At 42.3% G+C, this 17,099-nt stretch overlaps 1 protein-coding gene across 3 annotated transcripts in view; it reads left to right on the top strand.

The window, feature by feature from the left end:
• brwd1 (bromodomain and WD repeat domain containing 1) overlaps nt 1-17,099 on the top strand; it is a 213,785-nt gene that overhangs the window by 5,421 nt on the left and 191,265 nt on the right. For all 3 annotated transcript variants that reach the window (XR_006313234.1, XM_043701210.1, XM_043701209.1), the window contains exons 6-7: nt 10,209-10,307; nt 10,405-10,565. Coding sequence is in view for 2 of the 3 variants with exons in the window: in XM_043701210.1 (XP_043557145.1) it covers nt 10,209-10,307; nt 10,405-10,565 (260 nt within the window). In the remaining variant the exon portion in view is untranslated. The remainder of the gene's footprint in view (nt 1-10,208; nt 10,308-10,404; nt 10,566-17,099) is intronic.

Below are 17,099 nucleotides of genomic sequence, written 5' to 3'. Positions count from 1 at the left end.
CACTCTTCACAAACAATCTGTTGGTTTAAAACCTACGTGGACATGTAGAATCCTGAGTTAAGGTGATGGCTAGTGTTAGTGTTGAGAATAAAAAACAAATGAGTGTTGCTATTCATGGAATGGGTAGTATATCAAGAACAGAATATTAAACTAATGTTAAAAGAGCCAGTTGTTTTTGTCTGGGTTGGTTTATTTTGTGTTTAAGATTGGTGGAAACTAACTCAATTTCGAAGCTTAATCAACTAAGTACTTGTGAAAACAAATTGTAGTACTATGGGAAAGAGCAGGAGAGCGAGATTAATTGTGCAGCTCTTTCAAAGAGGCTGCACGTTTATAAGAAATCAAATGGCCTACTTTGTACTATGCTAATTTCCCAGCAAAATAGACTAGGATGAGCTATGGTTGCAATCTGACACTTAGATGGTTTGTCTAGTGCCATACTAAGTTATGTACTCAACGTCTGAAACAGATGAAGCACTTTATAAGTCATTGATGTTTCTGAGAAGGATTGGAAACTCTCAAACTCTTGTTATGCTATCAAAAATATCAATTATATTCCTTCATTGGATGATCAAAAATGAACAGACCTTCTCTATTCTTTGGTTCTTATAATGAGCTTATTTTTAAATTGGACATTTGAACCAAAATAAAGGAGGCTTAGGTTTTCTGGGACTCTTCCTTCACTAATGGGACTGCTTTTGCAGTTGATGTTTACTCCTGGCTCAGGTGGTTAGTTGCTTAATATAGTGTTCCACTCATCGAAATTAAAAGAGGCATACAATACTTATAGCTGCATCTTGTTCTTAGAAATTAACAATGCACAATTATTTGCATGCACATGCAATGTGGTTTAAAATTTCATTTCTCTCATAACAAACTTTTGTAACTTCTAAATGGTGTATTTTCTTTTCTGTAGTGTCATTTTTACCAAAATACTAAATTGTTTTGCTTGCTTGTTGATGTTAGGTATGTCACGGTCATACAGCACAGAAACAGGCCCTTTGGTCCAGCCAGTCCATGATGACCATAATCCCAAACTAAACCAATCCCACTTGCCTATTCCTGACCCATATCCATCCAAACCATTCCTATTAATGTACTTATCCAAATGTATTTTAAATGTTGTAATTGTACCCACATCCACTACTTTCTCAAGACGTTCATTCCAAAGTGAATCACTCTCTGTGTAAACGAAAAAATTAGTCTCTCATGTCTTTTTAAAATCTGTCTTCTCACCTTAAAAATGTGCCTTCCAGTCTCGAAATTCCCCATTTTAGGGAAAAGACAATTACCATTAACTCTATCTATACCTCTTGTTATTTCATAAACTTCAATCAGGTAATCTCTGAACCTCCTATGCTCCAGGTGAACAATGTCCCAGCCTATCCAGCCTTATAACTCAAACATTCCATACCTGGCAACATTCTGGTAAATCTCTTCTGAACCCTCTCCAGCTTAATGATATCTTTTCTACAACTGGATGACCAGAACTGGACACAGTATTTCAGAAGAGGCCTTACCAATGTCCTGTACAGTATTAACGTAACATCCCAATGCCTATGCGCAAAGGATTGTGCAATGAAGGCAAGTGTGCTACAAAACTTTTTTTTAGCCAATCTATCTATACGTGACGCAAACTTCAAAGAATTATGTACCTGCACCCTAGGGCTCTCTGTTCTTCAACACTGTGCACGGCCTTATCCTTGTTTGATGTACCAAAATACAATACCTTGCATTTATAAAGATGGAATTCCATCTGCCATTTTTCAGACCATTCACCCCTTTGATCAAGATCCCTTTGTAATCTTAGAAAACTTTCTTCACTGTCAACTATGTCACCAATTTTGATGCCGTCCGTAAACTTACTAACCACGACTTCTATGTTCTCATCCAAATGACAAACAAAAGAAGACCCAGAACCGATCCCTGTGGAATACTGCTAGTCACAGGCCTCCAGTCTGAAAAGCAACCTTCCACCATCACTTGCTGTCTTCTGCCGTGAAGCCAATTAGGTATCCAATTGACAAGCTCATCCTGAATCCCATGTCCTAACTTTATTAATTAGTCTATCATGTAAAAGCCTTTACTAAAATCCAAACAAACAATGTCTATTGGTCTGCCATCAAAATATTTTGGTAATTTCCTCAAAAACCCAATCAAGTTTGTGAGATATGATTTTCCTTGCATAAAACCATGCTGACTGTCCCTAATCAATTTTTGCCCCTCTAATGACTATAAATTCTACTTTTTATGATCACCTCTAATAATTTACGCACAACTGAAGTCAGACTCTCAAGGAAGAAACTTCCTTGGTTTCTCCTTACAACCTTTCTTAAACAAAAGTACAACGTTAGCCAATCATTAGACACCTCACCCCTAGTTATAGGTGATGCAAATATTTCTGCAGGGTTTCACAATTTTCTTTCTTTGTTCACACACCGTTCTGGCTTATGTTAGATCAAGTCCAGGAGATCTTATCCACCTTTTATATTCTCTGAGACCTCCTGACCTTCCTCTTCTGTAATGTGAACTGTTTTAAACATCAAAGTTTACTTCTCTGCATTCTCTCGGCTCCATTTCTTTCTCTGCAGTAAAAACTAATGCGAAGTATTCATTTAGTGTTCCTCCCATCTCAGGTTCAACACAAAGATGACCTCCTTGATCTTTAAGAGGCCGTAACCTCTCTCTCTAGTTACCCTCTTGCTCATAATGTATTTGTAGAATCTTTTTGGGTTATCCTTAACTTTATCTGCCAATGCTATCTCACATTCCCTCTTTGCCTTCCTGATTTAAGAATGCCCCTATATTCTTTATATTGAATTAACAGATTCATTTGAACCAAGTTGTCTATTTCTAAAATAAGATTCTCTTTTATTCTCAAATAGAACTTCAATATCTTTATTCATCCATTGTTAGTTAATCTTACTAGTCTTACCCTTCACTCTGACAGGAACTCTCATCCTTACACTCTTGAATGCCTCCCACTTATCAAACATCCTTTTACCTGCAAACACACTCGTCCACTGTATGACTGTATCGGCACTAACTCATGCCCCCTCGAGGAGGTTGAACAGTTCATCAATTTCACTAACACCGATTAACCACGGACATCTACTACAAGCCCACGGCTCCCACAGCTACCTAGGTTACTCCTCTTCTCACCCTACCTCCTGTGTAAATGCCATCCCTTATTCCCAATTCCTCTGCCTCCAACGCATCTGTTTCCAGATTGACTGATTCCACCTTAGAAAATCCCAGATGGCCTCTGTTTTCCAAGAGTGCAATTTCCGTTCCCAAACGGCTGCTGATGCCCTCCAGCGCATCACCTCCACTTCCCGCACCTCCGCCTTTGAATTCCACCCCTCCCAAAGCACCAAGGACCGAGCCTCCAAGCCCTCCATTTTTTCCTCTCCCGATGTTCCCACCAGAACCTTTCCACTGACACTCAATAGTTCGGCTGAATGGTCCTCACTCTCAACAATTTCTCCTTCCAATCCTTCCACTTCCTCTAGACGAAAGGGGTAGCTATGAGCATCTGCGTGGGGCCCAGCTATGCCTGTCTCTGTCGGCTATGTAGAATAGTCTGTTTTCCAGAGTCACACCGGCACCAGCCCCCACCCTTTCCTCCGCTACACTGATGACTGCATTGGCGCCACCTCGTGCTCCCACGAGGAGGTCGAACAGTTAATCAATTTCACCAACACATTCCACCCCGAACTTAAATTCACCTGGACCATTTCTGACACCTCCCTCCCATTCCTAGACCTGTCTATTGCCATCCACGAATCTGACTCAACACTGACATTTTTCTTTACAAACCCACCGATTCCTACCTGGATTACACCTCCCACCCTACCTTCGGCAAAAATCCCATATTCCCAAATCCTCTGCCTCCACCGCATCTGCTCCCAAGAGAGGCCAGTTCCACCAGAGAACCTAACAGATGGGCTCCTTCTTTAGACCAAAGTTTCCCCTTCCACGTGGTTGAAGATGCCCTCCAACGCATCTCTTCCATGTCCCGCACCTCCGCTCTCGAATCCCACTCCTCCAATTGCAACAAGGACAGAATCCCCCTGGTCCTCACCTTCCACCTCACCAACCTCTGCATACATCGCATCATCCGCCGACATTTCTGCCACCTACAAATAGACCCCAGCAAGAGGGATATATTTCCCTCCCCACCCCTATCCGCTTTCCGCAAAGACCGTTCCCTCCGTGACTAGCTGATCAGGTCCACGCCCCCCATCAACCCACCCTCCCCTCCAGGCACCTTCCTCTGCCACTGCAGGAATTGCAAAACCTGTGCCCACACCTTCCTCCCTCACCTCTGTCCAAGGCCCCAGAGGAGCCTTTCACATCCATCAAAGTTTCACTTGCACTTCCACACATCATTTATTGCATCTGTCGATCCCAATGCAGTCATTATTTAGATCATTTTGTTGGTGATTTGTTTTTGTCAAGTGTACATGTCACAGAGTTTCATGCACTGGGATAAATCACCCAAAACAAAGCTTGAAACAACAGAAACATGATGTTCTAAATGTTAAAGATCACTTATATTGCTTGTTAATAACCAAAATTAAAATAAGAAATACTTGTCAATTTGAGTTTAAAAGTCACAATATGTAGTAACTTTGAAGAACTATATTACATTTATGTCAATACAAAGGGGTCTTACAAGTTTAAAAAAAAACTGATGAACTCCAGGTATGATTAAGAACATAGGGTTGGGATGTCATAGCTATTACAGAAACTTGGCTGAGAAATTAACAAGACTGGCAGCTCCATATTCTGGATTTTAGATTCTATAGGAAAGACAGGAAAGGATGCCTGGGGGAGGGGGATACTTTGATGTTACATTGCTGTAACCAGAGAAGGGCCTGTTTCCACACTGTACGGAATCTAATCTAATCATCATGCTATTAGTTTCAAAATTGTTATGAAGAATGATAAGTCTTCCATAAAAATTAAAGCTCTTAATTGGAGTAAGGCAAATTTAATGGTATGAGACAAGAACTTTCAAAAGTTGATTGGACTAGAGTGTTTAGGAGAAAGTGAGGACTGCAGATGCTGGAGATCAGAGTGGTGTGTGATCCTGGAAAAGCACAGGAGGTCAGACAGCATCCGACGATAGGTAGGTGAAGATGGAAAAGGTGGTGATAGGTCAGAGAGGAGGGTGGAGTGGATAGATGGTAAAGGTGATGGACAGGTCAGGGCAGTGCCAAGTTGGAGACTTGGGACTGGGATAATGTCAGGGGAGGGGAAATGAGGAAACTGGGAAAATCCACATTGATCCCGTGTGGTTGCAGGGTCCCAAGGCGGAAGTTGAGATGTTCTTCCTCAGGCGCCAGGTGGTTAGGGTTTGGCAATGGAGGCGCCCATGGCGGAATGGGAGGAGGAGTTGAAGTATTCGACCACGGGGCAGTAGGGTTGGTTGGTACAGGTGTCCCAGAGATGTTCTCTGAAACGATCCACGAGTTGGTCTTGCCTTATAGCTCATACCCTTTAAATCAGGCAGAATCATGGTCAACCTCTTCTTCGCCCTCTCCAAAGCCTCCACATCCTTTTTTTAATGTGATGACCATCATTGGAAACAATACTCGAAGTGTGGCATAACCAAAGCTTTATAAAGCTACAATATGACATCCTGACTCTTGTACTCAATTCCCTGACCAATAAAGGCAAACATGCCATACACCTTACCATCCGAACTACATGTGTGTCCTCTTTCAGGGAGCTATGGACTTGAACCCTAAGAACCCTGCACATCAATACTGTTCAGGGTCCTGCCATTAACTGTATACTTTTCCTTAACATTTGATCTCCCAAAGTGCAGCACCTCACACTTGCCCAGATAAATCTCCATCTGCCATTTCTCCTCCCATACCTGCAACTGATGTTAATCCCACTGTATTCTTTGCCAACCTTCTACACTATCCACAACTCTACTGGTCTTTATATCATCTGCAAATGTACTAACCCACCCCTCCACATTTTCATCCAAGTCATTTATATATAGTCACAAACAGCAGAGGTCCCAGTTGGATCCCGGTGGAACACCACTAGTCATGGGCCTCCAGTCTGAAAACACCCTTCCACCACTACCCTCTGCCTTCTATGGGCAAGCCAATTCTGAATCCATGCTGCCAAGTCACGGTGGATCCCATGCATCTCAATCTTCTGGATGAGCCGACCACGAGGGACCTTGTTGAAAGCCTTACTAAAATCCATGGAGGCAACATTTATTCCTCGAGCCTCGTCAAACACCTTTGTCACCTCAAAAAAAATTCAATTAGGTTAGTAAGACATGATCTCCCCTGCACAAAGCCATGCTGGCTGTCCCTAATTAGGCCATGCTTTTCCAAATAAGGGTAAATCATACCTCCAAGAATTCTCTCCAATAGCTTCCCAGCTACCGATGTGCAATTTGATGATCCGAGGCTCCCTGAATTGTCCCTATTTCCCTTGAGCTGGGAAGCATTAGCTATTCAGGAACAACATTAGTTAATTAGTTTAACTTTGGTAGTGGGATTTTTTGGAAGCAATTATTCCTAACAGACTAAGTAGTTGTTTTGAAAAAGTTGATTAGGAAGAATTGGCATGGATTTCTAAAGAATAAATTGTGTCTGACTGACTTAGAGTATAGAACAGCACAGCACAGGCTCTTTGTCCCTCGATGTTGTGTCGACGTTTTATCCTACGTTACGATCAAACTAACTTACTTACCCTTCATTTTACTATCATCCATGTGTCTATGCAAGAGTCACTTACATGTCCCTAATGTATCTGATTCTACTACCACTGCTAACAGTGCATTCCACGCACCCACCACACTGTATAACGAATCTACCTCTGACATCTTCCCTAAACCTTCCTCCAATCACCTTAAAGTTATGCCCCCTCATGATAGCCATTTCCGACCTGAAAAAATGTCTCTGTCTATCCACTCTATCAATGCCTCTCAACATCTTGTATACTTCTATGAAGTCACCTCTCATCCTTCTTTGCTCCATTGAGAAATGCCTGAACTCCCTCACTGTTTCTTCATAAGACTTGCCCTCTAGCCCATGCAGCATCTTGTTAAATCTCTGCATTCTATCTAAAGCTTCCATATCCTTCTATGACCAGAACAGAACACAGTATTCCAAGTGTGGTCTAACCAGGGCTCTAGAGAGCTGCAGCATAACCTCCCAGCTCTTAAACTCAATCCCCTGCTAATGAAAGCCAACACACCATATACCTCCTTGACAACCCTATCAATTTGGTGGCAACTTGAGGGATCTATGGACATGGATCCCAAGATGCCTGTGTTCCTCCACACTGCCACAAATTCTGCCGGTAACCCTGTAATCTGCATTCAAATTCGACCTTGCAAAATGAATCACTTCACACTTTTTTCCAGGTTGAACTCCATCTGCCACTTCTCAACCCACTTCTGCATCATGTCAATGTTCTGTTGAACCTACAACAGCGATCCACACTTTGCACAACTCCTCCAACCTATGTGACATCGGGAAACTTACTAACCCACCCTTCCATTTCCTTATCCAAGTCCTTTATAAAAATCACAGAGCAGAGATCGCAGAACTGATCCCTGCAGAACACCACTGGTCACTGAGCTCCAGGCTGAATAATTTCCATGTACTACCACCTTCTGTCTTCTATGGGCCAGTCAATTCTGTATTCAGACAGCCAAATTTCCCTGTATCCTATGCCTTCTTACTTTCTGAATGACTCTACCATGGGGAACCTTATAAAGTCCATGTGCACCATGTCTACTGCTTGCCCTTCATTGATGTGTTTTGTCACATCCTCAAAAAATTCACGAAGGCTTGTGCGACATGACCTGACGCCCCTCAAAGCCGTGCTGACTTGTTAAGAGTTTTTTTTTGAGGAGGAAACTGAAAAGGTTGGTGAGGATAATACTTATGTGATGTGCATGGACTTCCAGAAGGCACTTGATGCCAGAACTAGAGGGCATAGGTTTAAGGTGAGAGGGGAAAGATATAAAAGAGACCTAAGGGGCAACTTTTTCATGCAGAGGGTGGTATGTGTTTGGAATGAGCTGCCAGAGGAAGTGGTGGAGGCTGGTACAATTGCAACATTTAAAAGGCATCTGGATGGTTATAGGAATAGGAAGGGTTTGGAGAGATATGGGCCGGGTGCTGGCAATTGGGATATCTGGTCGGCATGGATGGGTTGGACCGAAGGGTCTGTTTCCATGCTGTACATCTGAGTGTGTGAAATTCCAAGGATATTGACAAGTTGGTGGAATGGTCAGATATGATAGCATATGAAATTCAATGCAGAGAGGTATGAGATGCTGTGCTTTGGTCAGACAGCACAAAGACAATGTAAAAATAATTTTATAGGGTGTGTGGGGCAAAGGAATCTGGGGGTATGTGTCCAGATCATGGAAGGTGGCAAGTGGCGATAGCCCAAAATAAAGCATTGTGTTGTCAGCTCAGTTAAAAAGGGTAGAGTGTGCAAGAGCAAGGAGGTGATATTGAACTTGTGGAAAATGCTTGTTAGACCTCTGGATAGTTGTATGCAGTTCTTATTGCCACGTTATAGGAAAGATGTAAATGCATTAGAGAGAGTGCAGATTTGATTTACTAATGGTTCCAGGTATGAGAAACTTTGTCTGTGAAGATAGATTGAAGAAGTTGGGGCTGTTCTCTGGAGAGAAGAAAGATAAGAAGAGATCTGATGGAGGTTTGCAAAATCACAAATTGGAAGGGCGATTAAAGCTGTTTCTCCTTGTAAAAGAAACAAGAATGAGAGGGTATATGTTTAAAATGATGTGCAGGCAAAGCAATGGTTATGTGAGAAAAACTTACTTGAACAGAGTTGTTAATGATAATATGCATTGCCTGGAAATATGGTGGAAGCAAGTTCAATTGAGGCATTTGAGAAGGCATTGAATTTTCTTTCAGATAGTAATGATGTGCAGGAATAGGGGAAAAAGTAGGAGGTCTGGACTAGGTAGTAGAGCCAGCAATGACCAGTTGGGCCAAATGGTCCCTTTCCGGACCATTTTAACTCTTTTTAAGTTATCAACATCTCAAAAAAAAAGCGCTATATGGAAAGTGTGATTGCAGGTGATGTATTGGTGGCACGATGACCCAGTGGTTAGCACTGCTGCCTCACAGCTCCAGAGACCTGGGTTTGATAACAGCCTCAGGCAACTGACTGTGTGGAATTTGCACATTCTCCCTATGTCTGTATGGGTTTTTCCTACAATCCAAATTTGTGCAGGTCAGGTGAATTGGCCATGCCAAATTGACCATAGTGTTCACAGATGTGTTGGTTAGGTGCATTAGTCAGGGGTAAATGCAGAGTAAAAGGGTAGTGGAATGAGTTTGGGTGGGTTACTCTTGGGAGGGTCAGTGTGGACCTGCTGGGCCTGTTTCCACAATGTAGGGATTCTATGATTCTATGTCCTGTTGCTGTTACTATGATGGGAGCAATTTGTATGCTATTCCCCATTCTCTGCCTTGCTGCCATCATCTTAGGTAGACACCATGTTGTTTAAAATCTGTAATGTCGTGCTTTCTGTTGTTCAGCCACTGAACTCCTTCAATTGATCGCTTATCCTGGAATAATTAATTCTGCTTGAAATACATCCTTTACTCCTCAAATACCATGTTCTAAATTTTATTCCTTTCCCTCATTAGCAAACAACCTCTAGGCTGGTTTTTCTGCTTAAACAATTTTATGTTAAATTTCATGCCACTGTTTTATATTACACTTCTGAATATTAATTGTTTTTAATATTGAAAAAGTATATTCTTATTTGTTTAGTATTGGCTTGGTAGTCTTGAATTTTATATGATATGTTTGATATGTGATAACATATCTTTGATATGTGATAACTTGGTAACTTGTGTCGACTGGTCCTTGTTAAAGTGAAGGTAAACTGCATTTATATTTAATTGTTCTTGTCAGTTTGCAATTAACTAGTCTAGATCCAAAGTTTCACTCTTATTTTGGCCTGTTTGCCCTCTTGCAGCATATATCATGATTTGATTATTTTAACCAGTATAACAATTAGTTGAGAACACTGTTTGCAATCTATATTAAAAGTAATTATTTTCATTTGAATACTTAAGTATACTTTGAACAAAAGGAATGCGAAACTTGTAAATGACTTTGTACTGTTATATAAATTATAGTTTTATGAATACTGAAGTCATGTTTCATTTCAGATTGTAAACAGGTAGTATGGAGAGGCTCTGCTTTTGCGGCCCTTCATAGAGGAAGGCCACCAGAAATGCCCATAACCTATGGGAGTTCACCTAGTGTTGGTAAGTGTGAGATCAGAGCAGTTTTGCTGTGATAATGCTGCATGCTTGTGCCTGAAATATCTCAGATAATTAAAAATTGGTAAAATTGTTATTGCAGTAGAGATTGTCCGTGGCAGACAATTGACAGGAAGTGGACATTTTGGCTCGATTTTTCCAACCTGTGCATATCAGCACATAAAGATGCACCGCAGAATTCTTGGACATCTGTCGTCAGTTTATTGTGTTGCTTTTGATCGCACAGGGCACAGGATATTTACTGTAAGTAATGATTTTCAGGTAGGCAATGTCCTAGTGGCTAGGTTATTAATCCAGAAACTCAGCTAATATTCTGAGGACCTGGGTTCAAACAGTGGAATTTGAATTCAGTAAAAAAGAAAATCTGGCATTAAGAATCTACTGATGACTATTAAATCATTATTGATTGTTGGAAAAATCCATCTGGTTCATTAATGTCCTTCAGGAAAGGAAATATGTCATCCTCTCCTGGTCTGGCCATCATATGACTCCAGAACCACAGCAATGTGGTTAACTCTCATTTGCCCTCTGAAATAGCCTAACAAACCACTCAGTTGTACCAATCACTACAAAGCCTCAAAGAAATGAAACTGACAGATCACTAGGCATTGTCCTAGGCACCAGAAAAGACAACGGCAGATGCAGCCCTATCGATCCTGCAGGGTCATCTTTTCTAACATCTGGGTGCTAGTGCCAAAACTGGGAGAGCTGTCTCGCAGACTAGTCAAGCAACAGACTGACTATCATACTCTGAGTCATAGCTTACAGGCAATGTCCCAGACACCACCATCACCGTTCTTGGGTACGTTTTGTCCCACCAGCAGGCCAGACCTGGCAGAGATAGCAGCAAGTGGTATACAGTTGAGGGAGTTGCCCTTGGGGTCCTCAACATTGACTTCGGACCCCATGAAGTCTTGTGGTTTCATGTTAAACATGGACAAAGAAACCTCCTGCTGATAACCACCTACCATCCTCCCTCAGCTGATGAATCTGTACTCCTCCATGTTGAACAACACTTAGAGGAAGCACTGAGGGTGGCCAGGGCAGAAAATGTACTCTGGTGAGGGATTTCAAAGTTCATCAAGAGTGGCTTGGCAGCAATAATACAGATCAAGCTGGTTGGCTCCTAAAGGGCATAACTGCGAGACTGGGTCTGCGGCAGGTTGTGAGGGAAAAACATACTTGACCTCATCCTTACCATTCTGTTAGCTACAGATGCACCTGTCCAGGACAATATCGGTAAGCGTGACCACTGCATAGTCTTTGTGGAGATAAAGTCTCGCCTTCACGTTGAGAATAACCTCCATGTCGTTTGGCACTATCACCATGCTAAATGGGACAGACTTTGATCAGACCTAGCAACTCAATTGTGGGCATCCATGAGGTGCTGTGGGCCATCAAGAACAGCAGAATTGTACTCCGGCATAATCTGTAACCTTGTGGCCTGGCATATCTTACACTCAACCATTGCCATGGAGCGTGCAAGAGGGCATGCCAGGAACAGCACTAGGCATATCTGACCATGAGGTGTCAACCGAGTGAAGCCACTAAACAGGACTAATTGCATGCCAAGCAGCAAGTGGTAGAGCTAAGCAATCCCACAACAGATCAAATCTAAGTCCTGTGATCTTGCCACATCCAGCCATGAGTGGTGGTGGATAATTAAGCAACTCCCTGGAGCAGGCGGCTGCATAAATATCCCAAACATCAATGATTGAAGAGCCCAGCACATCAGTGCAAAAGGTAAGGCTGAAGCTTTCGAGCAATTTTCAGCTAGAAGTGACGAGTGGATGATCCACCCTACTCTCCTCCAGTGGTTGCCAACATTGCATTTAGCAATCTTCTGCCAGTTTGATTCACTCCATGTAATATCAAGAAGCGGTTGGAGACACTAGATTCTGCAAAGGCTATTGGGTCTGACAGCCTTATGGCAGTAGTACAGAAGACTAGTGCTGCAGAACTTGCAGTACCCCTTGTCAAGCTGTTCCAGTACGTTGGAACACTGGTATTGAAGCAACAATGTGGAAGATTGTCCAAGTATGTCCTGTACATAAAAAGCAGGACAAATTCAACCCGGCAATTACCGCCCCATTAGTTTGCTCTTGATCATCAGTAAAGTGATGGAAGGTATCATCAATAGTTCTATCAAGCAGCATCTGCTTGGCAATAACCTGCTCAGTGATGCCCAGTTTGTATTACACCAGGGTCATTCAGCTCCTGATCTCATTACAGTCTTGGTTCAAACAAGGACAAAAGAGCTGAATTCGAGAGATGAGGTGAGAGTGATCGACCTTGACATCATGGCTGCATTTGGCAGAGTGTGGTATGAAGGAGTCTGAGCAAATCTATGGATATCTGAGGCAAACTCTCTCTGGTGGTTGGACTCATACCTGACATAGAGGAAGATGGTTGTAGCTGCTGGAGGTCAGTCATCTCAGCTCCAGGGCATTTCTGCAAGGGTTCATCAGGATAGTGTCCTCAGCCCAACAACCTTCAGCTGGTTCATCAATGACCTTCCCTCCATAAGGTCAGAAGTGAAATGTTTGCCGATGATTGCACGATATTCACCACCACTCGGGCCAACTCAGATACTGAAGCAGTCAGTGTTCAAATGCAATAAGGCTTGGACAATATCCAGGCTTGGGCTGACAAGTGACAAGTAGCAGCCACATCACTGTCAGGCTATAGTCATCACAAGTAAGAGACAATCTAACCATCACTCCATGGTATTTAATAGTGTTACTATCACTGAAATACCTATGTATCGACATCCTGGGGAGTATCATTGATCAGAAACTCAACTGGACTCAGCATGTAAACAGAGTGGCTGCAGAGCAGATCTGAAGCTAAGAATACACCGGTGAGTAACTCCCCTCCTTACTCCTCAAAGCCTGTCCACATCTACAAGGCACAAGTCAGGAATACTCCCAGCTTGCTTAGATGAGTGCAGCCCCAACAACAGCAAGAAGCTTGACACCATCCAGGATAAAGCGGCCTACTTGATTGGCACTACATCCACAAACATCCAGTAGCATCAGTGTGTACTATTGACAAGATGGATTGCAGAAATTCACTCTCAGATCCTCAGGCAGCACCTTCCAAACCCATGATTACTTCCATCTAGAGGGATAAGGGTAGCAGTTAAATGGGAAAACCACCTTCAAGTTCCCCTCCAAATCACTATCCTGACTTTGAAATATATTGCCATTCCATCACTGCTGCTGGGTCAAAACCTGGAATTCCTTCCCTAGTGGCATTGTGGGTCAGTCCACTGCAGATATACTGCAGCAGTTCAAGAAGGCAGCTCACCATCACCTTCTGAAAGGCAACAACGGACAGGAAATAAATGTTGGCCAGCCAGCGACATCCACATGCGACAAAATGAGGATATATCTAGTTCCTGTTCTGCTTTTCACTTTCTTCATTTGAAGACTAGAAATATTTATTACATATGAAATAGTATGGCATGTGTTGTGGGGGAAATCACCAGTCTCGTGTCAGAGTTGGGGTTCAGTGACAGAGTTTATTGCACAAGGAAATACCGGAGGTCCGGGGAGAGAGACACCGACAGCGCACAAGTCAGCTGCGAGTCTTCTCAACCCGGAGCACATGTCGAGAAATTTTTATACGTCTTGTGATACAGTAGGTCAGTGATGCGATTGTCTTTGTTTATAGTAACCGTTACAGAATTATTGATGGCTTTGATACAGTCTTTGTCAGTTCCAGCGCAGCCTTTGTTAATTTTCCTGCGGTCATTGTCAGTTCCAGTGTAAACAATGTCAGTTTCAATGCCTGCATGGAAATTCTTTGCTATAGTAATGGGTGCTAATCGCTCTTCCTGAGAAGGGTATTTACTGCAGCCCTGGCCATTAACATTTCATATTGAATCTGTATCAAGTTTTTAGCATTTCTATAAGAGGTGCTGGCTGGACCCAGACACTTCAGCAGGCAGTGTTCGTTACTAATGTGTATTTTCTCTCCCTCACCTACCTTAAATAAAGCAAGTGCATTGTGCTGGCATTCTGTGGTCCCAGGCAGTGTCTGTATCTGCTTTGCTGTTTCTCTCCATATTGTGATCCGGTGGCCATCTTATGTGTCAGGTTGACCAAGTGATGGCTCAGCGACCATCTTGTGTGTCCGTGTGCCTAGTGTTACCCTGCCCCGTGCCATCTCCCTCTTCACATGCAACAGAGTTTCACAACTAGAAGTGTTAAAGTTGGCACAATTTTGATAGCTTGGCAGCTACAAGAAAAATGCAGTGAATAAAGATGATATCCATATCTTGCTTTCATCAATTTCACCAAACATTGGACCGTGTGGGTGAAGAAATCTGGCTGCCTGTTGAAGTTGTTCAATGCGATCTCCTCTTTCCATTACAACATGATGGGCAGGATTAGCAAAGACGGTTCAGCATGGAGCCTTTTGAGATTTGCAGTGAGACAAAACAAATTTGTGATCTGTCACAAACACAAATTGGCATATTGTTATCTTTGCTATCATGTGTGTTGTGTCATCGACAGGATATTTCTAGACATACTATATGTGAGGTCCTGAGATCCACGATCAATGTGTGACAAGTTCTATTTTGAGAGTTCACACTGATGATATACTAATAGTTAATGGACCATCCAAAGATAAATGGATGGAGTTACAAACATAAACAGTTTGACTGTCAGCAAAAGGTCAGATGTCAAAGTTGTAATACCACCATTCATCAGCATTGGCAATATGCTGCCATTAATCTTTCACTTGATTCTGAAATTGCCACATGAATTATACAAGCTGAATAATAATATGCAGTAACAGTAATCTGCCTGAAAATAGTAAGTTGAGAGTTCTCAAAGTGTGTGACCTCAACGCACACCTTTGTACTAATGTTGCTTGGGTCTTACATGAAGGAAGGAGAAAAGGCTGAGTATTTTTCCATCTTCTCTGACTAGGATGTATCCTTGCCATCACTTGGCCACAAATCCAGAGTTCAAGGAGCTTCCTAAACATCAGCGTGCATATATTACCAAGACAATGATATCTTTGCTGGTTTGGTTATGTTTGTTACACGATGATCTGTACTGTTTACTGGCCTCTGTTGTGACATCCTGGGTGCCCTTCCCTCCACTACAGAGGCACCTTTAATTAATATATGAAGGTTGTGGCACTGATAACTCGAAGACAGTTGCTGCTGGCTGTGACATCTGGAATTTGACTGCTTTTGGGGGTATTGGAAGAATTGAGCAAAGGTCAGTGTTACTGGCACGAGCCAGTTGTCTTTTCATCTGCTTATGTACCTGACCTTTTACAGTCCTTGGATAATTACATCCTATTGGCCACCTGACTTAGTAAGTCAATCACTTTGTCCATGCCAGTTTAAACTCTGGTCTCCTCCTTAGCCAGTTTATAAACCCTGAGTATGTCTTAAATAGGCATTTTCTGCTACCCAAAATCTTGCAGAAGTACCATTTGTGATCGATACAAATAATCACCATTTTTGCATTTTGTCACACGATATTGTACATGTGACCTACAAATTACAGTTAATCATCAATCACTTCCTTAAGATTGCCATCAGATTTGGACAGAGAAGTCTTTACAACCAAACTGATTTTTGGAATTGTTCGAATTAATGCATTGTCAAAGGTGAAGTATAGTTCTCATAAAAGTAAATCGACAAATGATTGAATACTAGGTATTAGTAAATGATTTAATGATAGCCTTGTAGATGGTGAATTCATTTTGGACAATGAATCTAATGCAATGTACCACAGGCACAGGCCCTTCGGACCACCAAGCCTGTGCCAATTCATAATCCTTATTTAGACCTGCTATGGTTTCTGTACCTCTGTTCGACTGCCATTCATGTGTCTATCAAGGTGTGCCTTAAACAGTGCTAATATGCCTGCTTTCACTGCTTCCACTGGTGGTGCATTCCAGGCACGCCCATCCTCTGTGTGAGAAATTTTCCTTGCACTACTTTCCTCAGTGTTCCCCCTCTCATCTTGAACCTGTGCCCTCTTGTAGTTGACGTTTCCACCCTGGGAAAAATCTGACTATCCACCCTATCTATGTCCCTCATAATTTTGTAGACGTCTGTCTGGCTGCCACTCAGCACCATCTTTCCAGTGAAAGCAATCCGACTTTGCTTATAACTAAAACCCTCAAGACCAGGAACGTCCTGGTAAACCTTCTTTGTATCCTCTCCAATGCATTCTTGTCCTTCTGTTGGAGTGACCAGAACTGCCCTCAATATTCCAAATGTGGCTGAACTAAAGTTTTGTACAACTTTAACATAATTTGCTAACTCTTGTTTTCGATCTCCCAGCCAATGAAGGCAAGCGTACTGAATGCTTCTTGACCATCTTATCCAGTTGTGTTGCCACTTTCAAGAATCTGTGGGCATGTACGCCCAGATCCCTCTATGTCAATGCTCCAAAGGGTTCTACTACTTATTGTATAATTTGGACCTGAATTTGATCTTCTAAAATGCATCACCACACATTTGTTGGGGTTAAATTCCGTCTGTCATTTCTCTGCCCAAATCTGCAATCTGTCTGTATCCCACTATTGTTTTGACAATCCTCACTATCTGCAACTCTGCCTGTTTTGGTGTCATCCGCAAACTTACTAATCAGGCCAACTGCGTTTTCCTCCAGATCATTGACATATATTAGAAAGAACAAAGATCTCAGCACTCTTCCCTGCTGAATACCATTAGTTACTGATCGCCAATCCGAAAAGCAGTCTTCCATCACCCCTCTGCCTTTTATAACTTTATGTATCTTT

The sequence above is a fragment of the Chiloscyllium plagiosum genome, chromosome 12, assembly GCF_004010195.1.
Source record: "Chiloscyllium plagiosum isolate BGI_BamShark_2017 chromosome 12, ASM401019v2, whole genome shotgun sequence".
Taxonomy (NCBI): Eukaryota; Metazoa; Chordata; class Chondrichthyes; order Orectolobiformes; family Hemiscylliidae; genus Chiloscyllium; species Chiloscyllium plagiosum.
Note: the sequence above shows the minus strand (reverse complement) of the source record. Positions and strands in the feature narration are given on the sequence as shown.